Below are 26,551 nucleotides of genomic sequence, written 5' to 3' on the forward strand. Positions count from 1 at the left end.
GAAAAATAAGGGCGTGACAGTGCCGCCTCAACTTTCACGAAAAGCCGGATATGACGTCATCAAAGACATTTATCAAAAAAATGAAAAAAACGTTAGGGGATTTCATACCCAGGAACTCTCATGTCAAATTTCATAAAGATCGGTCCAGTAGTTTAGTCTGAATCGCTCTACACACACACACACAGACACACAAACACCATATGACCCTCGTCTCGATTCCCCCCTCTACGTTAATACATTTAGTCAAATCTTGACTAAATGTAACAAGTCGCGTAAGGCGAAAATACAACATTTAGTCAAGTAGCTGTCGAACTCACAGAATGAAACTGAACGCAATGCAACGCAGCAAGACCGTATACTCGTAGCATCGTCAGTCCACCGCTCATGGCAAAGGCAGTGAAATTGACAAGAAGAGCGGGGTAGTAGTTGCGCTGAGAAGGATAGCACGCTTTTCTGTACCTCTCTTCGTTTTAACTTTCTGAGCGTGTTTTCAATCCAAACATATCATATCTATATGTTTTTGGAATCAGGAACCGACAAGGAATAAGATGAAAGTGTTTTTAAATTGATTTCGAAAATTTAATTTTGATAATACTTTTTATATATTTAATTTTCAGAGCTTGTTTTTAATCCAAATATAACATATTTATATGTTTTTGGAATCAGCAAATGATGGAGAATAAGATGAACGTAAATTTGGATAGTATAAAATTTTTTTTTTTTTTACAATTTTCAGATTTTTAATGACCTAAGTCATTAATTAAATTTTAAGCCACCAAGCTGAAATGCAATACCGAAGTCCGGGCTTCGTCGAACAAAAAAATGAAAAAAACGTATGGGGATATCATACCCAGGAACTCTCATGTCAAATTTCATAAAGATCGGTCCAGTAGTTTGGTCTGAATCGCTCTACACGCACGCACGCACACACACACACACACACACACACACACACACACACACATACACACACACACACATACACCACGACCCTCGTCTCGATTACCCCCTCTATGTTAAAACATTTAGTCATAACTTGACTAAATGTAAAAAGAAATAAATACAGAAAATAAAGAAATAAAGAAAAACTTATGGCTCAGATTGCACCAGATTGCTCCATTTTCCTTGATTTTTATCGCGGCGTCGACTGAATTGTCCCTAAAAAAAAAATGTGGAAACCCCCCACCGTACTACTGAAAATGATGTGATCCGCCCCTGGAACCGCATGACGCAAAATTATTTTTGTGGTTAATTTCCAGGTTCCATTGTGGCAAGGCGGCACTGGCACACACGAGAACGCGCGAGTGTCACAGACGGAGAAAGATGATAGTCATTTTTTGCACAGAAACATATCCGGCCTTTTATTCCAAGTGATGATTTTTATCACGGTAACTAAGAGCTTACCGCTATTTTTCACGAGGCCGGAGCGTATCCTGCACATGGTAGTACCAAGTAATCGCACTGACAACCCCTACTTTCTATTGAAATTGGTTTATACGGGGGTATGGGCAGTAACAAGGTAGTCGTTTACGGTATATTCTCACTATCCTGTTAGTTTTTACATTTAGTCAAGTTTTTTGTTCTCTTGAGTTTAAAAATGTCTTCAATCCCGGTTTCTCCGTCTCAGTTCTTCTTTTTCCTCTCGCGGCGTTTTTTTTGGTTCTGGTATATATTGGTTGTCTTTTCTCCCGTCTTCTTTCTCCAGTTTTTTTCTCCCCGGTACATATTAGTTGTCTTTTCTCTCGTCACGGATGGAAGCAGCTCCCTTCAGGATGGGGCACGAGCCATTTAGCACCCTCGCCTCCTTCGCCTACCTCGCATATCCTCAGGGGCTGTGCGTCACAAAGGAATTTGGCATTGGCCAATCACTGTCGGCCTTCTTTTCCCAGTGTTTCATGAGGGAGGTATTATTGCTTGGAAACTGAGCCAAAAGTATAGAGGTCTTTTTGACTGTTTTTGGGCATTTTTAGGCGCAAAGTGTGCATTGCTAATTGTTGGAACAAGTCAGGAATAAGGTTATAGGTGTGTTTACAGTGTAACTTTAATCCTATACAAACGAACGGGACTGTCAGGTGCTCCACAACAATATCGATTAGTTTTGTCTGGAGCGCCCCATAGTCTGAGACCGCAGCGAGTGAAAAATAATAGAAGCAGAAAAAGTTTTGCAGAAGTGACGTTTATTTCAGAATGTTTGATGCGTTTCGACATGGTGTGGCCGACGTGGTGCGCTGAAGGTTTGGCGGTGAAGGCGAAGTATAGCTGAGTGCGAGAGACAAGACGCGATGTCTGCAGGCCAAGCTACCAGCAGTGGAAGCGATTCCAGTGGAACAAGTGAAGAAGAAAGACTCAGACGACTTTTCAACAGTTGTGATGCTGATGGCGATGGATATTTGGACGGGTAGGTTTATAGTTTCGCCCTTATCGTTTATCAGACCCAAGTCATGTGGCTCATAATGCATTCGCTATGAAGAGTTGTATGGACGACTAAGGAGTAGACTACCTCTACCCCAAGTCATCCCTCCACCAGCCTAAGGCTTTACAGTTTACTGACAGCTAGCTAACCCACCATGCACCCCTTACCCCGTCTCCCTCAATTTTGATTGACATTGCAGGTGTGTGTGATTTGTTTAGAGCAGAAGATCAGCTTCGACACATAGTGTTTGCAAACACAGTCACAACTGTTAAAAGACAGACCTGTGTACAGTACCAGTAATCAGTATGGAACACAGTACAGACATAGAGCTGCTTTTGAGTCAATATGACACTGCTGTTGTGTGTGTGTGTGTGTGTGTGTGTGTGTGTAATAGAGAGAGAGATATCTATAGCAAGAAAGATCAAGCAGTCTCTGATCCAACAGCGGTGCACTTAGAGTAAGTTTGGACATTCTGAAAATTTATGAATTAAGTAGAAGTGCAATGCCATTAGAGACACTGCATACCCCCCGCGAAGGAAATATCGCCTCTCTCTCTCCTCACACACTCTCTCACTCTCTCTCACACTCTCTCTCACACACACACATGTACACACTAACACACACATGCACACACACATCCACATAACTAGGCACGCACAAACGCGTGCACACACACGCACACACTTTTGCTCATAAACACGCAAAAACACACACGCCACGCGCATGAGAGAAAGGTCGAAGAGAGGGGAGGACGTCAGGATGCATTGACGTAAAAACATCGTGACGTCGTCTACTTGCGCGAACATAATTGCTGTAGTCTTGGAAATTCTACCTTCAACAAAGCGGCCCTGGGTGGCGTTGGATCAAAAATCGAAGAATTGGTCAGCACCCACCGTATTTAAGTTACTAGTTAGTATGTTCCCAATTTTTTGTGAACTTCCATCCCCAATTGTAGTCTGAGTTAGGGCACAAAGATTCCTTCTTTATACATGTATTATCGGCATGAACATTTCTCAAGTCGATTACAGTACAGCGCGCGTTTGTGGGATACCTCCAGCTTCGCTGGGATTAATTAACATGCAAGACTGCAGGTCCCTTAATTGCGCATAATCCTAGACAAACATTGAAACATGCATGGCCAGTATGCAAATTCCTACTCTTAGTAATACTAATAGTATCACCTGCAGACTTTTTGGCCTAATTGATCAGAAAGATTAAAATAAGGATCGATCTATCCATACCTGCCATGAATTACAATTTACACTTTCATTTGTAAACAAGTAAATTATTTATACACAGCAATGTTAAACATTCCTAGACTCAAACTGTCAAAGGACAACAGGATGAAAAGTTCTGTCAGACCTTCACAAAAGCTCTATTTGTCATTTACTCATTAAAGTTGGATCGGTACTGAAAATCCAGCCAATTGTATGGTTTTGTCCATTCTGTATCACAGTATGGAAAATAGCAGGTGTTTATAACATCATAATATATCCTGGCGTCAACCAGGCCCGAGAACTGCCGCACCTGCGGTGTTGGTCAGGTAAACAGAACCTGAGCACCCTCAAAGTCGCATTCGTTAAGTGAATGACACTCGGCTGTGTGATCCCAGCCTTCCAATAGGAACCATAGCACTTCCACTCTGGGTAGGAGCCGACCGTAGCCCGAAAAACCCACATGACCCTGATGGGATTCGAACCCACGACCTCCCGGCCCGCAGCCCGATGCGCTAACCACTGTGCTACGGGGGCCGGTTGAGAGAATAATCCATTTAACAATTTCAAATCACCCAGCAAAATTTTAATTTGTTTTCTGCAGGTGTATGCATTATATTGAATAGAAACTAGACTAGTGAAAGGGCAGTTTAAAGGCACAGTAAGCCTCCCGTAAACCATCACAGAGCTCCCTGAGCGTCTTATATAGTACAAGCATACTTCCATTTGAACGCTCACCGAACGGGAACATCCTGGCTGCTTTCTGTCGAGCGTGAGAAATTTTCAAAGAATTCATTTTCGTGGACTTGGTCCTCAACAACAATGGTGCCTCGTTTTGGTGCTCGACGGCTGTTATGAATACCGGAATTCACGCCCGGACAGTAAGCCTCCCGTAAACCATCACAGATACTGTCAGGCTTTTACACACAGTCCATTTGAACGCTCACCAAACGGGAACATCCTAGGTGCCCTACGTAAAGAGCGAGCAATTTTTAAAGAATTAATTTTGCAGATTGTCTCGAACACTTTTTGGACCCATCCTGAACTCAGGTCAAACATGAGTTACTTCCCTTCGGGTCTCATTCTATCGATGTAAACTGGCGATAGCCGTGAATCGATGATTATCAAAATATTTTTGGACCGTGGTGCGTTTTTGCGTGAGACCTAACTTTTAAAATCTAAATAATAAATTGACAGCTTGTTACACAAACATTCTTTAATCATAAAAGAATTCTTTTTTCATCAAGACAAGATCAGTACAATTCGAAGTTGTGAAAGTTTGAAAAAAGAAAAGCCCGGAAGTAGGGTCACGCAAGGGTCATAGCAGACGACGGTTTATCAGTGCATATCGCCGTTCCTCTCAACAGTCAAAAGCCATCGCTAGAGTTCTTGTGAACCACAGCCGTTTGTTTCGTGCATGAAAACGTGCTATTGTAAATATAAGCTCACATCGAGTCGCATTCAAATGACTAACTGACGACTACATTGTGAAAAAGGGAAACTGGATCACACGGGTTCACAATGGCTCAGGGGTAAGATAAACCACGCAAAAATAAATTCTTTGAAAATTGTTCGCTCTTTACGGAGGGCACCTAGGATGTTCTCAATCGGTGAGTGTTTAAATGAAAGGGTGTTTGTACTGTGTGTAAAAGCCTGACCGTATCTGTGATGGTTTACGGGAGGCTTACTGTGCCTTTAACATCAAGATACACAGAGAACAGCTTGAAGTAGAGGTCATTGTGATGAGAGGACATCTCCAAATAAAGGACACATTTTCCTTCCCACTGTCTTTAACCTTAAAGCCCACCTATTACCAAAGTATTCATGCAGTTAATGAACACTTCTGACCAATTTTTTGTGTTCTGAGGCCACGATCTATCTATACTATTTTAAAGGCTGTATGCTGCTGTTGAGTGTACATGATGATCGTTATAATGTTCAATTCCATCACCTACAGCAGGACACAACATCGTGCCTTATTCTTCTCATTGTCTAGAGACTCCCCCCCCCCCCCCCTCTCCATGATGTATTCCAGTTTCCGTGGTCTGCATTGGCTAAGTCTGATCTCAGATGAGATTTATAGTTTCAGGCTGCTATCTGTTAACCCTAGGTGCCTGTATATATATATATATATTAAACCTGTGGTAGGATTAAGGGGATATTGGAATTTGCTTTTAAGAATAATAATAATGAGAGCTTAAGTTATATCTAGCACAAACCACGAAGAATCGTGTCCTCTACACTTTACAAATTAACGATGAATAAACCACACTAGTTTAACATTGAATGCGTATACATGTATAAATATATATATGGCCTTGGCTCAGAATTGGTGTCTAGAAACTGTGACAAAAAGTGTTTTTCAGAAAATGTTGTTTTTATAAACTGCACCTCAAAGAGAAAAAGATGACAAAGACAACCCAACAAGTCTGGAAGTAATCGGACATTTATTGTGTTAACAGTGGACAAAAAATGTGCGTACATGCTGTTCATCACACTTACATCATGTCACAAGATAAACATGCCAATTAAAAGGAAACCTGAATAAACAGCTTACAAATTTCAGTTGTAAATAATGACAAAGGAAGCCAAAAGGATAAATATGTACAAAATTCAAAATAAAGTAATTGGAATTACGTTCCCGACAAAAATAAACAGCAGGACAGTTCATCACCTTACAACAATGTGAGGGCCTCAGTTAAAAATAGCAAAAACTTACAGAATTATCAGTTAATATACATGGAATCACATTCATGTACCAATTAGCATCTGTAGCAGATTTCAGAGTGATAATGCAAGCAAATATTTACTTTTAAAGCAATGAAATGTTGAATTGTATGAACAGCAAGTTTCTATTCAGTACAAAAACTAGAAAATCAAACTTAGGTCGCACGTTATCTAGAAAGTCATCTGAAACATCATGTCAAGTGACATAAATTATCATGTTATCATCAACGAGACAAAATTCAAGTTCGTGAACAAGAAACAATTACATAAATTACTCATCCATCTTTTCTGTTCATCACTTTACAGCGTGACAAAGTCACATTTCACATATTAGTATCCAAACGGAACAGAGCTAGAACACAATACACATATCCAGAACACACACATCAAAGGAGGGTAACATCAATGGCAAAAAAAAGCTTGTAACTTGAAGCACTCAAAAGTTATCACATGAAAACTGGAGATGTTCATCACATTACAGCAAACTTGTCAAAAAATTAAACATAAATGACTGTCCTGTCTGCATAATTCATTTAACATGTCATTAAACAAGTTACATTAGGTGGCAGACATAAAATATAGAACATTGGAGGAAAAAACCGAGCATAGTAAGATTTAGTGACGCCAATAAGAAAAATGTTCATCACCTTACATCACAAGATGAACACACAATGAGACCCGCAAACCACTTTGGTGACAGAACATAAGCAAAATAAGTGAAAATGGAAGAATATATATGACTTAAGATTAAAAATACTCCAAATATGATATGTTCAAAAAAATAATGTGAGATAGAGAACACTTTGGTGTTTGTTCATAACTTTACACAAATCAGATTGCAGAGATCTGATGTAAGATGATGAACTGTGCATGCTCATGTGACTTGAAGACATTTTGTAATTAGTTGAACATCCCAGATTTTGAACTTGACACAAGTAAAAGGTAACTGTTTAAAAAATTCCAATCAATGACAAAGGAAAAAAAAGTTACCTTTGTTCATCACTTTACACATATTTGGCAATAGATGCTTGCTGTAAGGTTATGAACTACGCCAATTAAGTAATTCTAGGAGATAAGTTTGATTTTATCAAAACTATATGAAGATATAGTTAGATTAGATTAAGGCATTTTTTTCATGACTGATTTCTAAAATAACAACAAAAATCGCTAACTTTTAGATCAGTGTAATTTATTTGTTGAAAAGTGATGAACTACGTCGACATTAGGCATTGCATTTGTCTATCAAAATAACAACATGCTGACGGTTTTATTTTTTTCAAATTATTGGTGAAATCATGCCAGTTATGATTATTTCTCCAGTCTTTCATTAAATTGTTTCTATAAAATGTAAGTTCATCACTTTACAAAAGATCGATACACTTTTTTTTTTTTTCACATGTAGGAATCGAATTGAAAATTGTCTCAAGATCGGAAACTACGCACAAGTACTTGCTAAACAATACAGAAAAACAAACATCGTTGCATTGTGACAAATTAACAAACTACAAACATTTATTCATAGCCACGCAGTTCATCACGCTAGATAACACAATTACAGCAAAACATTTACCTTTACGTTCTCTATTTCCTTCGTCCATGACGACTTCATTCACAATGACGCTTCACCCTTTATTGATTTCGCGCCTAAAACAATGGAATGTGACCGCTCACACCTTTCCGATAAAGTATTAGTCCGATCAAAAATGTAGTTCATCACGATGCATCTTACAGCAAATTGACACATTTCACCTATGAAGCCATTTTCTGTACAAACTACAACGAAAACCATGAATTTTGATCCAGCAAATAATACTCGGGTCTAGTCTCATCAAATATTTGAGTGAACAACGGCGATTGTATTTTTTGATAACTCATTGTAGTGAACGATTCATGCGCGTGTTTCCTTACGACAATACGTGATGAACATCACTTCGTTTGTTTCCGAAAAATACTCGGCGATGCATTGACCGTTTCTGCCCGAAAGATACTTTATGATTTCATCAGCCTTTGCAGAACAGGAAAACTTCATTTTCTATGTTATGTCCTCGAACACTATCGCAATAAATTAATCCAATTAGACCCACTGTAAAATGTCACAAACAAATCGAGAAAACTCGGCCGATAGTTAGCACAAATTGCGTCACAGCGACCAAAAGAACAACATCGGCTATCGACTTGAAGTGAAAACCGAAAGGTAAACATGTCTTAGATCCAAGAAATCTCTTTCCGTTGTCCTTCTGTGGCTCTGTTCACAGAAATTAGGCCATGAATAACCCGAGTGGGGGGAAAATGGAGTTCGACGCCATTTCTGAGCCAAGGCCATATACAGGGGACTTCCACTAAATCGTGGTCCACTAAATCGCGAATTCGGCTATATCGCGACGACCTCTTGGACGCCCCAAAAAACAGGACCAACCTGTGAAGAAGCAGGTATTCTCTTGTGGACTTGTACAGCACTCCTCAAACTTCACACCCCATCGCACATCAGTCAAACATGACACCCCTTAGGCAGCATGGTTACTGGTTGACCATCCTTTATTGTCTGCTGTGCAGTCGAGCATGCCGATTTATGACTTGTGTCCATTTAATTGCTGTGGCCAGGTGTTTCCTCAGCTACTAACCAACATCTAGGCATCATTATTAACTGCTTATTGAGAACAAGAATAGAACAGTTGAACGAGGTGACAAGACTGAGAGAGAGAGAGAGAGAGAGAGAGAGAGAGAGAGAGAGAGAGAGAGAGAGAGAGAGAGAGAGAGAGAGAGAGAGAGAGAGAGAGAGAGAGAGAGAGAGAGAGAGAGAGAGAGAGAGAGAGAGAGAGAGAGAGAGAGAGAGAGAGAGAGAGAGAGAGAGAGAGAGAGAGAGAGAGAGAGAGAGAGAGAGAGAGAGAGAGAGAGGGGGGGGGAGGAACAACTTGTGCTTATCAATTCCAACTAGAACTAACAGAAGACGGACAGACCTGTATCAACTGACACTATACCCCGGCCTCTCATACAACACCAAGAAAAACTCAGACAATATTCATCCATTTCAAATTCTTGCCGCGAACCCCCCCTTTACCCAAAGGTTCGCGAATTGGATATATCGTGATCTCAAATCTTTGGACCCCAAAGACCGCGATATAGTGGACATCTACTGTATATATATATGTGGGCGTCTTCAATCTTGGCACGGAGAGTGTGACATTTTGTAATTTAAAGTTGGATTGCCACAAAAATTGGCATAGTAGTCCGTTGTTCTTAATTAAACAGAAACACATACTTTTCAAGAGAAAAAAGCAATATTTTTGGCAGTTAAAAGTCCGTTAAATCTCATTTTTAAGCCGATTTTTGTGAAATTTGGTTAGTAGGTCTGTTGTTTCTAACTGAATATCATAACATACTTTTCAAGACAAAAACCAAAGTTTTGGCAGTTTGAAAAACCGTTAAACCCCATTTTTTCACCGATCTTAGTGAAATTTTGTAGGTAGATCTGTTGTCCCTAACTAAATTTCAATTCAAACTTTTGATGAAGAAAAGTAAACTTTTGTCCGTTAAAAACAGTTAAGGTTTGATATTTTTCTTTGATTTTGACGATGTTTGTTTGATAGGACCACAAACCCTGACTGAATTTAGATGTACACCTTTTAAGAAGAAAAACAAACTTTTGTCAGTTAAAACCCGTTATATCTCATTTCTGCACCGATTGTGGTCATCAGACGTTGAGGTTAAGCAGACTGATATTTATAGCCTACTCCAACAGGATCAAGCCTGGTACAGGTTCACAGGCCAAATACCTGAGTGTACCGGCTGAATAACAGTGTACGGGCCGAACAGAAATATGTACGGATGACGTCACGACGAAATTACGTATTGTAATGACGTTCAGCGTTCCATTTCGTCATTTTGAAGAATAAATTGCATTGAATTTGCTTGTCAAAACCAGTAGCCATTTGGTGTGTACATCTATTTTGAGTTTTGAACAAAATTCAAACAAGCCTTGCAGCATTTCGATTATATATTTGTTTTTATTGATTTTACTGAATTTTAAATCGATTTTGTCATTCAAAATTCACTGTTTGGAGAGTGACATGCTTGTGGTGTGTTCTCAGGAGTGTTTTTTCCAAAGTCAAATGTCTCTTGAATCTTTGGGGTATGGCAACATAATGATTTCATAAGAGACATCCATAGTGTGATTCGACTTGCTATTCACAGCACAAAGAAGCCAGTGAAAATGTGAGTTCTTGAGACCATTTGTTATTGAATATGTTAGTGTATGTGCTTTGCTGGCCTTAGATGATTCTACTCTCATATTTTCTTGAAAAATGGATGTACGCGACCGACTTTTTACCGTGCCTGTTTAGGCGAAGCCTAGTCATTTATCAACTTTGCTTAGCATCATTTAACTTTCATCCTTTGTGGTATTTTCAACACCTGTATCGCATTTGAAAACTGTGTAATTTTAAAAAACGAGCACTTCAAAGTTGCGTGTTGACCGATGTCACACATTTCGTCGCCATTTTGACTCGCTCATCGGATTACAAAAATATATTATAAATTCACAAGAACAGATTTTTGTAATATTGAGCGTTCATTTTATTAGTAAAATGCCTCAGAAGGCAAATGAATAACATTTGGTTCTGTCATATTTGCAGCAATGTGTCCAAACACATCCCCAAAGTTGTACACCTATTAATTTTTGGTCTGTGCTCAGTATCAGAGACGCCCATATATATATAAACAATAACATATCAACCTATAGAACTGTAACACTTACGACCACACAGCATAACACAATAATCAATAAATGTACAATAAAAAAGAATCTTATTCACAAATCCTTACATAATAATAGAACAAGAAACTTACAACATTTCTAAGTAACAGTGATGTCATCCAGATAGAATCAATAAGTGCACAATGAAAATGAATGTATTCTTGAAGACCACCAAAAATATGAGAAATTGGGTCAATGGGGTTAAAATTTAAAGAGGTCATGAACCTGTAGGAAGTCTTAAAAAAAAAAGCAGGGTCTTGAAATCAAGGATTCTGCTCAATTTGCAAGATCAACATAATAACTTCAGTTTGTTATTACAATACTGCCAGAAGGAGAGATCCAAACCCTGGTTATAAGTTTTGCATTTGCTTGAATTGTCTTTGCAGATCATACGATAATTTCTAGAAAGACAGCAGGTTGAGTGATGAATTTACAAATGGTTTTCTTGGGTAGTTGAGAAGTGACAGCAGCGCTGACACTACACCCCAATAGACCTTCAGCACAACCTGGCTGCTTGATACACCGCCCTCAAACTGCTATGATGGGATTATGAGCATTTGAGACATCTGTAAAAGTCATTGGTGTCTGCTACTGCTAGTGCTATTGGAGGTTCTCTCTTCCCCCCCCCCCCCCCCCTCTCTCTCTCTCTCTCTCTCTCTCTCTCTCTCTCTCTCTCTCTCTCTCTCTCTCTCTCAGTCTTTAGAACCCTTACTCTGTCTCTCACTTTTTCTCTCTATTTAATTTCAGCCTCTCTGTCTTCCTCTATCTCAGCCTTGCTGTGCTTCCTCTTCTTTATAATTCTCACTCTGGGCTTTTCTCTCTATCTCTTTCCCTCTTTCTTCCTCCCTCTCTCTCCTCTCCATTTACTCCTCTCTTCTCTCTCTCTTCTCTCTCTCTATCTCTCTCTCTCCCCTATATCTCTCTCTCTCCCCTATATATCTCTCTCTCCTCCCTCTCTCTCTCTCCTCCCTCTCTCTCTCCTCCCTCTCTCTCTCCTCCCTCTCTCTCTCCTCCCTCTCTCTCTCTCTCTCTCTCTCTCTCCTCCCTCTCTCTCTCCTCCCTCTTTCTCTCTCTCTCTCTCTCTCTCTCTCTCTCTCTCTCTCTCTCTCTCTCTCTCTCTCTCTCTCTCAACATAGTCTTGCCACTTCTCTCTTTGCTCATGTCTCTGTTGAGACTCCAGCAGAAGTCGAAGCTGAAGACCACGGGATAGAGTTGCTTTCCTTGCAGTCTCCAGTCTGACTCTGGCTGTATCATCATCACCCTTCCTCGCTCTGCTTCATTGCCTACTGTCTGCTTGGCTCCCACTTTTCAGGGGCTGTTTTAAGAAACTAGTATTACCCAAGCAGAACATTTTAAAGAGCGGATAATACATCCTGCAATAACACAAACGGCTTTGGGTAGATCATAAAATGCAAAGGGAAACGAAAACAGCTTGAGAGGAAAAACTTGGCACACCTATAATACCCCACCCCAATGTTTTTAGAACTTGACTGGCAAAAAATACATATATAACATTTAATAGTTTATGTAACAATCCATCTTAGTTAGAATTCCTTTTAGTTTTTTACGATTGAACGTATACAAGTTACAACCATGCACTCTTTTGTAGTTTGGGCCAGCAGCCTAAATTTGAGTTTTAGTTGGTCTCTGACATCACATGACTCAAAGTAACTGAAAGTATTTTTAGTAGATTGTGTTTTTTTCGGTTCAAAACAAACTGTTGTGCCTCGATCATCCTTGACTTAGCAGCCAGTCTCATAGTCATAGAAATTGAAGACTCCAGTCACTGAGTGACCAAATCACAACAGCGATGATAATTGAATTAGATTGTTGCAGTGTGAGAGTTTATATAATTGGAGGCAGGTCCTTTACCAACATGCATGATATTCATGATAGTTGGTATGCAGTTTTCTACCAACATGCATGATATTCATGATAGTTAGTATGCAGTTTTCTACCAACATGCATGATATTCATGATAGTTAGTATGCAGTTTTCTACCAACATGCATGATATTCATGATAGTTAGTATGCAGTTTTCTACCAACATGCATGATATTCATGATAGTTAGTATGCAGTTTTCTACCAACATGCATGATATTCATGATAGTTAGTATGCAGTTTTCTACCAACATGCATGATATTCATGATAGTTAGTATGCAGTTTTCTACCAACATGCATGATATTCATGATAGTTAGTATGCAGTTTTCTACCAACATGCATGATATTCATGATAGTTAGTATGCAGTTTTCTACCAACATGCATGATATTCATGATAGTTAGTATGCAGTTTTCTAGTAAATTCTTCCAACATGATATTCATGATAGTTAGTATGCAGTTTTCTACCAACATGCATGATATTCATGATAGTTAGTATGCAGTTTTCTCTCTTTATTGGTATTCATGTTTGCAAAAATGTAAAGATACCCTGGTTAGTTAATGTTGAAAAGAGCCTTTTGTGTCATCACAAAGTTAGTTAAAGTGGGTGATTCATGTATGTAAAAGGATTTAGCGCAGGATGATTCATAGGACTACCACTGTAGGGCTGTGGACTCGACCAGGCACATGCCTGTGACATAAAACACAGGGCCCCACACTGTGCCCCACCCCCTCCCTCCCCTTTTATCCAATTAGCAGTCAATTTATATAACGGCCTGATGGTGCCAGCCTGTATGGAGCGAGCTATTAGGCTTCAGATTCATTTACAGGAGAAACAGCTGACTGATGTGCCTCTGCTCTGTTTGATGCATTGATTTCTCATAGAATGGCGGTCTGCAAGCGCATGCAGCACGTGCAATTAGAGCAAAACACTCTGCGCAGGAAGCGGCCCTGCTAGTGTTTTGTGTCAGTCCTACCTTGAGCCTGACGATGTGTGTAATGTTATTTGCGGATTGGCCTAACAAAGGGCGTAATGTTCTCCTATCAGAATACATGCACAGTGAAAGTGATCAGGCACAACATGGGTTGCCTCTTATGGCCGATTAGTCACCTGGCTAATCGCCACCCTCTGGGCTGGGCTGGATCAGTCACTGCGCGGTGACTGAACTCTGATCAATCTCTCTGCTTGTGGCTAATCATGGTTTTATTTGATGAGAGTCGAAGCAGATGAATGTTAACTTTCACTGAGGAGCTGTTGGATAATAATTACTTACTTACACTTACCTGAGATAAACAGGTGTACACAAGGTTGGAATTCGGAGACAAATAATGTGAAATCAGAAATAGACCGAGACAAATATGTGGAGAATCATCAGCAGACCTTTACAAATTAATTTGTATGTGTATTTGGGGAGGAAAAATTTGTAAGAATAATGTTAAATGTGAATTTTTTTACAAATCATGTGTTTAAATGTGGAACTTTGATCAGATGTTAGTATCACCAACTTGTGTTGCTGTAGGGCACAACTTTGAGCAGCACACTTTGTTTCTCTTGGTAGACCAAACTGGCAGGCTTGGAACCTCTGTTGTAAGACCTGCCATTTTCTGACTCCAGTTAGACCCTGACTTTCTCTTCACAGGGTCAGTAAGGTTACCTCTGTTTAAAGACTCCCTCTATAATATAATATTTGAATATATGTGTTTTCCCCCCAGATTGTTAGAGTTGTTAAAATAGAGGTAGCACTGTGTTGGCAAGCATGACTTGTAGTTTTGCCGTGTTGTGTGTGTGCAGGGAGGACTTTGTCTTCATGTGCAAGCAGCTCAACCTGGAGGACTCTGTGTCTGAGATCCAGCACGAGTTCGGCATGTCCCAGAACACACGCATGTCATTCAGCGACTTCCTGCGCTGCCGACAGCGCGTCATGGCTACCACTCAGGAGGCGGAGGACGGTGGAATAGATTCTGACACCAGCGGCGTGCACACCCACCCTGCTCACATCACGTCATGGCCCACCATGAGCAGTGACAGTCTGGGTAAGTTGGGGGGGGGGGGGGGGGAGTGTAGAAGAAGGGTATGGGAAGTTGTTTGTTCATGTCAATGCTTCAGATTCGCTCAGGAGACTGAGGTTGTGCATAACTGTCAGTTCCTATCCTTGTCTATATTTAGAGCACTTGCAATCCTTTCTTTCTTAGATAGATTAGATTAGATACTGACCTCTGCAAGATTAGATACTGACCTCTCTGTTGTATTCACTGCAGTGACAACCTGTCATAGAAAGCCTTTCGGCAGGCTCCCTAAAAAAGTTTAGCGGGATAAACAAAGGCAAGAAGCAACCCTGAGACCCCTCTGATGGAAGGATCCCTCCAAGTGTAGGACACCTTGTCGTCACCATCATAAAAAGATTGCATATATATATATCTCATTGTTTTGAAGTTTTGAGACAAACAAGAATTTGAAAAAGGCTCTAAAAGCCAAATAATAGGCTTGGAGTTGGAGTCATCGTAGCATTTCGGCGTAAGTCAAAAAAGTGAGGACCGAAATCCTCAAATGAAGGCTTCATGAGGCTTGTATTATAAGAACATTCACAAACTTGCCCAAAATTGGTAGTGTCATACATGTAAGTCCCCCAAATTTCTCCAGGCTGACCTCTTCAACCTCAGAGGAGTCTCCTAAATCTTCATCCTGTTTTGGCACGACTATCCAGAGACTGCAGTGACAAACGTATGAAATAAACGGTATGACCGTATCTGGTCATTATGCATCGGAATGCTATGTCTGTATTGCGTGCGAAGTTTCACAAACAAAGAGAACAAATCTTTTTTTTCCTGCCATCCTGGATCCAGATGTGGCGGTCAGGCGCTTACAAGGTAGTTTACGGTACTAGTGATGAAGGCATGCTTCTGGCTCGTTAAAAAGGTGACCTTCTCTTGGGTGTTTCCCTTCATTTAAAAAACAACAGGTGATCTGGGCAGGTGTGCAGGAGTCCAGGTTACAGGGTTTAGCCCGGGAAAACAACCATGGCGGCGGTCAACTGTGTCAATTGCAAAAAAAAAATTTAAATTTTCAGGGACAGGACAAACTTGTTCAATGTATTTGATGTTCATGAATTTTTCTAGAAATGTTGGTTCCACTGCATGGAAATTCTTGTGACCACTGACCAAAGGAAATTGAACAGTCACACTAAACCCCTCCTCTTCCAACTCATTTCACTCAGTCCAGAAGGTCCTGATTTGGCCTATATGGTCCGCTGGACCCAAACAGCAACAACAATCAATCACTCAGTCCAGAAACAAATTTCTTCTTGTTGTGCCACAGTTTGTCAAATCTAATGTGAATTTGCATACACACAAAAACAATGCAAAGCACAAAATGGCACAAGGAATCAAGACCCGAACCCCTTAGTTTGAAAAGACTTCATGACGTCAATGTCTTTGTGGGTAATTAAGAACGACGGCACCTTTCAAACAATGATACCCATCTTTGGAACAGCGTGTACATTTGAGCGTCATGAGCACAGCTGAGGTAATTCCCATGCTTAAAATAGATTGAGACTCAGAGTAACCCACAAGTTAGATTAATATTCTTTCTGTAACCTCGACTCCTGCATTGCGCTAAAGTGTTGCAGCAGCTCGCTTCCTCTTACTTAGTCTGTACTAAGGTACAAACCCTACTTCACATTACCCTCAGGTCTTACATATCGACCCTGACCTGTATAATTGTGCAGGGGGGATGCTTTTTGCAGCTTAAATGCTGACTAGTTCTTGGAGTTGGAGGTAGCTACCTTACCGTGTCTACTATTTGGTAAAGCACCATAGATCCCTGCAGGTGTTTCTTGGGACAAGCCTTTCACTTAAGGACACACACCCACAGTCTACAACTTGGCTGCTGCTTTTTCACAGTGGACGTGCTAATTTTGTTGGGGGCCCGGTAGCTCAGTTGGTAGAGCACTGGACTTGTGATCCTAGGGTCACGGGTTCGAATCTGGGCTGGGCCGGACACGGATCAACTACAGCCTGTTCCAAAAGAAACGCAACCAACCTGTTTCCAAAATCAAACTGATGGATGTAGCGCTGGGCAGTCACTCCACCACCTCGACCTGCCTGTAACTGGAAGAAAACTGGCCCAATCAGTCTGTTACGAAGCAGTGCCGCCCACATCATGACTGATGGTCCTCCCCAAGGGTTCCTCTGGAGCACGTACTGGGCTGCATGCCTTTGGGTGGGTGGTCGCCAAACATGCACTCTGTGGTCAGTGCAATCTAGGTTGATCTGACACTCGTCACTGAAAACCACAGAATCCCATTCTCGTCGCCAGTTTCTATGGGCTGTTGTCCAGTTTCGGCGGAGCAGACGGTGTCGTTGTGTCAAGATCTGGCCTCGATAAGGTCTCCGGCAACGCAAATTGCTTCTTCTAAGCACTCTTGAGATAGTCTGCGGGCTTGTGACTCTTCCTTGGGCATTAACAGTCTGTCTCCCTACTGTAGGGAGGCCCACAGAGAAAATCCAAAATGGCGGCCACAGCCGTGATTTTTTTTTACTTTTCTCTGAAGATTTAAAAGGCTAAATAAATATTTTAAAAACGTCAAACAACTTGCAAGGGTTTCTCCAGTTGTTGTTCTTTTGAATGATTGTTGGTATGTGAACGTGCTGTTTTTGGTTCATGAGTAAAACAAGTCCCGAACTTGCCCCAAAACGCTATCTCTCGCTTCGGACTTAGCCGCAGACGCGGTGTACAGGGAAAAAGCTATTTGACGTCGCGGCAAGCGGAACACTCGAAATCGTCACCCAAGTTCCAAGAGCGCGCGAAGAAAAACTGTTTAAAGTACAATACTGAAATTTAGTGTGGCATAAGATCAACCCTCTGTGATGATGTATGTGAAAGAGCGACTTATCAAAATGTTATTAACGTCTTGAAAAAGGGTGGGTTCTGAACACAGTGTTTTACTTTTTACACAGATGTTTCTGGAAATCGCTCTTTTCTGTCAATAATTTTAAAAGGCCAATCTACCAGGACAATGTCTTATCTAATCAATGTGTGCATTACTTTAACCGGGCCAACCGATTGAAGTGAAGCAATATTTCAACTTTTGCGCCGTCCAAGGCCGAATCGCGTATGTTCTGAGATCTCGCAAGAAAAAAGTATTAGACGCAGTTTAATGACATTTTGCATACCATCAGATCAATCCTTTGTAATTATATATTCCGCAGAGCGACTCATAATTATTATTAATATGGTGTGAACATAGTTGATTCTGAACACAGTGTTTTTGTTTTGACACAGGCGTTTTTGGAAATCGCTCTTTTCTCTCATTAATCTTAAAAGGCTAATCTACAAGAAGAACATCATTTCTCATCAATACGGGCTATACTTTGACCGGGCCAATCGATTGAAGTGAAGCGATTATCCAACGGCTGCGCCGCCGAAGGCTGAATCTAGTCATTTACAGAGTGATACAACTATTTGCATGACGTCGCGGCAAGCTGAAACACTCCAAATTATCGCCCCAGTTCCAAAGACTCGCAAAGGAAAGATATGCTAACCAGATTCATGAAATTTTGCGTGCGATACAATCAACTTTCTGTTATTATATGTTCAAAGGAGCAACTTACAAAATATATCATTACGTCGTTGAAAGGGTTTATTCTGAACACAGTGTTTTCTTTTAAACACATGCGTTTTAGGAAGTCGCTCGATCTTTCTTCTTAGTAATCTCAAGAGATAGATCTACCAGTAAGTTTAGTACATTTGTTCTCATCAGTATGTGCTTTGGCTTGACCTTGACAAGCGATTGAAGTGAAAAAACCCAAAGCTGATCAACTCTCGCAGTCATACACAAGCTGAATCAGTTACGCAGTGTTCAGTAGCGGGACGCACCGGTATCAGAGTATGCACAGTGAAAAACTTGACGTCGCGACAAGCCGAAATTCGAAATTATCGCCTATTTTCCACGAGCTCGCAAAGAAAACTTATTTTAAACAGAAAATATATTGTGTAGTGAAAGATCTCTGCAAAAGATCTATCCAGAAGTCTGTTCTCATCCTGATGTAGATTTGTTGGACTTCGCCAAGCGATTAAATTAAAACGCTTTTCAACTGTTTCACCGCCGAAGGCTGAATCAAGGCATGCCGTGAAATGTCACAGGAAAATATGTTATAATTTTAGGTTTGTCAACTCCCCACCAAAGTTAGATCAACGAATTAGCAACATCTTTAAAAAGAATAACCGAGCCTTCCAGCTGTGGTAAGGCCAAAAAAAAAAAATTGTCTGTTTAGGGTAACATGACCAAAAAAAGTAGGGTCGGTAGGTAGGTAAAGTTTTTTTTTTTTTTTTTTTGGGTAAATGCTATGTTGGCTGAACATTCACTTCTTATATTTGATGAATACATGTTTCAAAACTAACGTATAAATAAAACAGAGAGAAAGGGAGAGAAAGAAACGCCAAATGTCTCTTTTTAGCATTTTTACCTCTTTTTTTTTCTTTTTTTTTTTTGAAATCAAAAAAAAGTTTTTGGGTCGGCGCCAAATCGATAGGGTCGGTCGGGTTACCCTAAACAGACAATTTTTTTTTTTTGGCCTAATGATTTTTTTTCTCCGCGACGCGGCCTTGAATAGATCCATCAGTTATAGTGAACAGATCTAACAAGAACAGCAATTTTGCTTACATATATGACTCGCCTTCGCCACAAGTATTATTATCAGAAACAGGCCATTCACGACACGCAGGACCCCGTGACCCAGCAAAATTAACAGACCCAAGGAGAAGGTTTGTTGGGGGACAATGAAATTCCGGTTTAAAACACGTGGACAAAACACGTAGCTACCTCACTGCAACATGGATTGCTTCACAGGACCGATCAGCACACAGAAGCCCTTTTCGCAGTAACCTAGCTGTAGATACTCGCTTTGCAAAGTAAATTCTCGGTAAAACGTTCTCTCACAAAACACACACACACACAAACACACACACACACACACAAACTCAAACACATACATTTTGATCCAGAATCACAAAGACAGACAGACACATACACACATGCATACATACTCACGCACACACGAACACAAACATACACACACACATGAATACAGACAGACACACGTGCACATAGACACATATGTCTTCGCTCTCATTCCGTTAGTGCGAATTTGTTAATCGCTGTTGCCTCTGTGGCTGCAATATGTGGCTTCTTCCAAGTCAAGCGTGCATCTTGGGTTACTCCAATAAAAGGTAGCGTTTCAACCTTAATCGGAAGGTCGAGGGTTCGAATCCCGGTCGCGGCCGCCTGGTGGGTTAAGTGTGGAGATGTTTTCCATCTCCCAGGTCAACTTATGTACAGACCTGCTAATGGCTTATTGTTTAAGACTTCAAATTATTATCAAAGATCACTTTGACAGTGTTACAAAGGGTTGTTTGGCAAAAGCTCATTCGCACGGAATCGACGTGATGATTTCTTTGAAAGACAGGTGCTATTTGTGGCCAAATGTCTAAGTGATCTTTGCTAAAAAAAATTTAGTCTTAAACGCTTTGGCGAATACTTCTAATTAAATTGTGTTGTTGAGAAATGAATTTCCTCCAAAAATGTCTTTACCTTGTTAAAAAAAATATTCATTTTTACGATTTGTGTAGCATGTTGAAGAGACACGTTTGCCTGCAATCACGACTCGCTTGACCCCTACCCTGTATAACACAATTTATGAACAAGTAAAAGATAAAAACGATTAAATACTATGCATTTGTCGTAGAGCCAGTAAAATATCCTCTACGAATCTGTTTTTCGTTTTGATTTATCTTATCTGGTTCACATTTTACGACAATTTGAAAATGACGAAAAATCACTCGGAACACTGGGCGCGAATGCGTTGCGTTTCTTTCGCCGGGGATTGTACACGCAAGCACAAGACTAAGTGCGCACGGAAAAGATCCTATAATCCATGTCAGAAGTTCGGTGGGTTATAGGAACACGAACATATCCAGCATGCTTCCTCCGAAAGCGGCGTATGGCTGCCTAAATGGCGGGGTAAAAACGGCCATACACGTAAAAACCCACTAGTGCAAAAACATGAGTGAACGTGGGAGTTTTAGCCCATGAACGCAAAAAAAGAAGAAGAGAAGTATGGCGCTGAAGTACTGTATAATTTAGTAATATCTCGATGTCTTTTAGACTATGATCCGCACTGGGTTTTGTTGCACGAATTACCTGATCTGTAGGTACATCTCATTGAATGTGTAATGTCTGTTTAACGATAGCTTTAATACACTTAGTCACCTGGTGTTCTTCTTTGATCGCGATATGTTTGCAGAATTCAATTCTGTGCTACAATTTCGGTCTGTTCTGTTTCATCTTCATGCTTGTGTGTTTATTGATGGTATTGTTATAATGCTGAATTCATTTCCCGACGATTTTTGAAATTCAGTAAAGTGTGACTGATGACTTCAAATGACTTTTATGGCGCTGAATTGTTTATTGTTCTTAATTGCTTCTCATAACTAATGATCTGACTTTTTGGCGCTAAATACCTGATGTTATATTTTAAATGTTTCTTTGTTCTGTTCTGCAATTGTATTTGTTACATTTCATTGATTAGACAATTTCTGTTTTGCTGTGAAAGTTTTTTTTGTTGAAAATCTGTTGTTTGTGTCATTATTGCATTGCTGGGAATTTTGTCATTCTGGATACCTAACCTTAATTGCACCGCAACAAGGATAACAGATATTGTGTGTGTGGGGGTGTATGAGAGAGAGAGAGAGAGAGAGAGAGAGAGAGAGAGAGAGAGAGAGAGAGAGAGATAGAAAGAGAGAGAGAGAGATAGAAAGAGAGAGATATTCACATACACACATAAGCATACATACATACATACATACATACACACATACATACATGGATATATATACACTTACATACACATAATTTGCTATATAATCGCGGATATACAGGTTAAGGAAGAAACGCACACATTTTCAGTCAGGCAGATTAAAATATAACGCATAACTGCAAACTTGTGCTGTAGTTAGTGTTTTCTTGTTTGGAAGTAAAATTATTATCATTCAATGTGTGGAAATATGCTAAAATGTGAGGTTACAAATGTTTTTAAAGATTGACATTGCGGAACATTAATACATTTTATAGTTTTTATTTTAAATTTATTATTTTTGAAAATATTGATTTTCAAGCTTAAGTTGTAAAGTTTTGATTATACAGCATCAAAAGTATGACAGCTAGATTATACACAAAGAGATCTTCAATTTGATATATCGTATGACATATTTACCTGTAAAACCACTGAAGATTTGCTTGTTCGCGTTTTTTAAATTTCGTGTGATGACGTCAATATAGCCTAAAATTGCAATCGGCTATAAAACCCTTTTTATTGCATTTATTGGTTCAACTGTGATACATTTGTGGTTGCTGCAATCTGTTTTATAAAATAAAACCGAAAAGGTCATTTCTTTTTGCTTTTTTTAATTTGTCGCCCTGTACAGAACTTCCCAGTTGTGAAAAAATCGCATATTTGCCTGACTTTACAGTCCAATACCTCCAAATGTATAATTCTAACAGGCTTCAAACTTTGCACAGCAATTCTATAAGTACTTTTACATTTCAAACCTGAACTATAAGAATATTGCTTAATTTTGAAGCTGTTTACAGCACTCTAAAAAATGCCTTCTGTGCACTATTCACGCTTAGGACAGTGGGCCTCCCTACCTACTGCTCTTGCACTTTGGAAGGGATTTTGGCGGTAACTTCACACAATGAAGCGTTCTTGTCGAGCAGTGAGGGCGGAAGGCCGTCCTGACCTGGGAGTATCATCTGTGCTACCTGTCACCCTCAACCGAATGACTAGACGAAAAATGGTGGATTTGTGAACATTCATGACCTGACTGACTGCTTGGGCCGTTTGGCCAGCGGCAAGCATGCCAATAGCACGCTCTCTTTCATTTTTAGACAAACGAGGCATTCTGCCGTCAGTCCAGCTGAAGAAGTCACTGCTATTTTCTACTGTATTGCCAGCTCAGTTGAAACTTGATCCATTCACAAACACGTGGGCACTGTTCACGTGCGATGTCAATTTCACCCTCTCCACATTAGAGGGCAGTAACTGGTGACCAATTAAAAACGCTTGGCAGACAGCTGTCTAATTTGTTGTGTGTCGTATGTAACTCTATGAAATATTATTTGCAAAATAAATTTTGCACTTTTGTTGTGTGTCTGTGTGTGTCGTGTGTTTGAGTTGTCCCTATGTCGTCACGTATGTAACTTCATGAAATATTATTTGCAAAATAAATTTTGCACTTTGATTTTGCAAACAGGTTGGTTGCGTTTCTTTTGGAACAGGCTGTATATGTGCAGACTCAGAGATGGTATCCATGTTCCACATCCGTGTCACCACTGTGGCACGTAAAAGACATCTGTTATTCTGCCATAAGTGCAGGTGGCTGATAACACCTAAACACGCACACACCTGGGTAGCGCGACTGTTGCTGCTAGCTTTCCACTGGGAGGAAGCGACCCAAATTTCTCAGCGATGGGACAATAAAGTTATGAAAATGAAAATGAATTTATTTTGTGTCTGACACTTAATTGATGTAGAGTGGTATGGAATGACAGGACATCCTTGGAACCACAAAAGTGTCCCCACATTGCAGGAGGCCTGTCAAGACAGGGATACTTTGGTCAAGATATTCATAGGCAAAGGGACAACAGAATATGTCCTTGATTGGGAGGTGATCTCTCATCAGAGGGACCTGACGCTGTAGGTAGCACTGTAACAACAACTGTTGTTGTGAAGAGAACAAGGGCTGTGGATTGTTGGTGTGTGTCCCAGTGGCAGGCTGCTATGTCACTCACAAGCCTGATTTAGAAAATAGTCTACACCTAACAAAGAAAAAACACATGACATGAGTTATTTCTGATGAATAGAACAGCTAGTCTCTGAATTAGTGCATGCCGTTTATTATGTTCATTTTTAAGATGGTCTTGATGTGCACACACACACACACAGACACACCACACACACACCCACACCCCCCATCCAAACACACAGAGAACCTATCCATACTTCCCCTTCACATCATGTGGGTGTCATGACTGACAACTCCTGATTCTTCTTATCAGGCGCTCACTCAGGCAAGCCGGAGAGTGCGGACTACGACAGCGGTGCTCGTGACCTGAGCCCCGAGCCAGTCAGTCTGATGCTGCTGATGCAATCCCATGACCCCTCAGCGGTGCGCAGCGTGCAGGACATGGGGTCCGGTCAGGTGCTGGACCTGGCTGACCGGGTGAGTCACGCTCATGGCCTCTTCTTCTCTTTCCTGTGTCTGGTCTGTCTGTCACTCTCATGGCCTCTTCTTCTCTTTTCTGTGTCTGGTCTGTCTGTCACGCTCATGGCCTCTTCTTCTCTTTCCTGTGTCTGGTCTGTCTGTCACTCTCATGGCCTCTTCTTCTCTTTCCTGTGTCTGGTCTGTCACTCTCATGGCCTCTTCTTCTCTTGCCTGTGTCTGGTCTGTCTGTCACTCTCATGGCCTCTTCTTCTCTTTCCTGTGTCTGGTCTGTCTGTCACTCTCATGGCCTCTTCTTCTCTTTCCTGTGTCTGGTCTGTCTGTCACTCTCATGGCCTCTTCTTCTCTTTCCTGTGTCTGGTCTGTCTGTCACTCTCATGGCCTCTTCTTCTCTTTCCTGTGTCTGGTCTGTCTGTCACTCTCATGGCCTCTTCTTCTCTTTCCTGTGTCTGGTCTGTCTGTCACTCTCATGGCCTCTTCTTCTCTTTCCTGTGTCTGGTCTGTCTGTCATGCTCATGGCCTCTTCTTCTCTTTCCCGTGTCTGATTTGTCTGTCACTCTCATGGCCTCTTCTTCTCTTTCCTGTGTCTGGTCTGTCTGTCACTCTCGTGGCCTCTTCTTCTCTTTCCTGTGTCTGGTCTGTCTGTCACTCTCATGGCCTCTTCTTCTCTTTCCTGTGTCTGGTCTGTCTGTCACTCTCATGGCCTCTTCTTCTCTTTCCTGTGTCTGGTCTGTCTGTCACTCTCATGGCCTCTTCTTCTCTTTCCTGTGTCTGGTCTGTCACTCTCATGGCCTCTTCTTCTCTTGCCTGTGTCTGGTCTGTCTGTCATTCTCATGGCCTCTTCTTCTCTTGCATGTGTCCTGTCTGTCACTCTCATGGCCTCTTCTTCTCTTTCCTGTGTCTGATCTGTCTGTCACTCTCATGGCCTCCTCTTCTCTTTCCTGTGTCTGGTCTGTCTGTCACTCTCATGGCCTCTTCTTCTCTTGCCTGTGTCCTGTCTGTCTGTCACTCTCATGGCCTCTTCTCTTGCCTGTGTCTGGTCTGTCTGTCACTCTCATGGCCTCTTCTTCTCTTTCCTGTGTCTGGTCTGTCTGTCACTCTCGTGGCCTCTTCTTCTCTTTCCTGTGTCCTGTCTGTCACTCTCATGGCCTCTTCTTCTCTTGCCTGTGTCTGGTCTGTCTGTCACTCTCATGGCCTCTTCTTCTCTTGCCTGTGTCCTGTCTGTCACTCTCATGGCCTCTTCTTCTCTTTCCTGTGTCCTGTCTGTCACTCTCATGGCCTCTTCTTCTCTTGCCTGTGTCTGGTCTGTCACTCTCATGGCAGGTCTTCTTTTTCCTGTGTCTGGTCTGTCTGTCACTCTCATGGCCTCTTCTTCTCTTTCCTGTGTCCTGTCTGTCTGTCCTCATGGCCTCTTCTTCTCTTTCCTGTGTCTGGTCTGTCACTCTCATGGCCTCTTCTCTTGCCTGTGTCTGGTCTGTCTGTCACTCTCATGGCCTCTTCTTCTCTTTCCTGTTTTTCTGTCTGTCGGCAGCTTTTTTCCCCGTATTCTTCTCAAATTATATGTGACTGCACACAAGAAAACCTGGTTATGTTTGAATCTTTTATCAGAATTAATTTTCAGCTCATTTACTGGAGCAAATGATGCCAAATAACATTCAAATTTTTGTTTCTTGGTTTGGATATTTTGAATTTCTGAATGCACAGACACCATGATTTTGGGAATTCAAATCAAAAGTTTTAGAATGTACTGAAACTGTGCATAGGGATACAGAGCTGTGAGCAAAATGGCCTGTTCAGTTTGTTTCATGTGCAAAATAGTTTGGTATGCACACAGATTAGATTTGAGTCCAAAAACCACAAAATGTAAAACTCTGTCAACCTTTTTTTTCAGCCTCTAGTATAACTCGAAAATGTATTGTGCGACTTATACCTGTTTTTTCAGCCTCTAGTATAACTCGAAAATGTATTGTGCGACTAAATATACCTGTTTTTTCAGCCTCTAGTATAACTCGAAAATGTATTGTGCGACTTTTACCTGTTTTTGGCTCACGTAAGTGTAGCCTATGCGATCGTAACTTTGTCTGTCTGTGCGTGTGTGTGTGTGTGCGTGTGTGCGTGTGTATGTCTGTGGTAGAAACTTTAACATTTCGTCATTTGAAGACGTCACATTATGGCGTAAGAGGGTTAGACGTCACGCGAAGGAATTACTGAAAGTCTCGGTCATTTTGGCTCATTATTTTGAGCGGGCCGAGACTAGTTGGAAGGCACTATGGCGGAAAAGAG

At 40.9% G+C, this 26,551-nt stretch overlaps 1 protein-coding gene across 1 annotated transcript in view; it reads left to right on the forward strand.

Annotated features, from left to right (window-relative positions):
• Positions 1–1,909: 1,909 nt before the first annotated feature.
• LOC138950950 (colorectal mutant cancer protein-like) overlaps positions 1,910–26,551 on the forward strand; it is a 72,443-nt gene continuing 47,801 nt past the window's right edge. The window contains exons 1-3 of the mRNA XM_070322666.1: positions 1,910–2,398; positions 14,783–15,024; positions 24,105–24,268. Coding sequence (XP_070178767.1) covers positions 2,283–2,398; positions 14,783–15,024; positions 24,105–24,268 — 522 coding nt within the window. The 5' untranslated portion in view covers positions 1,910–2,282. The remainder of the gene's footprint in view (positions 2,399–14,782; positions 15,025–24,104; positions 24,269–26,551) is intronic.

Source organism: Littorina saxatilis, linkage group LG16, assembly GCF_037325665.1.
Source record: "Littorina saxatilis isolate snail1 linkage group LG16, US_GU_Lsax_2.0, whole genome shotgun sequence".
Lineage (NCBI taxonomy): Eukaryota > Metazoa > Mollusca > Gastropoda > Littorinimorpha > Littorinidae > Littorina > Littorina saxatilis.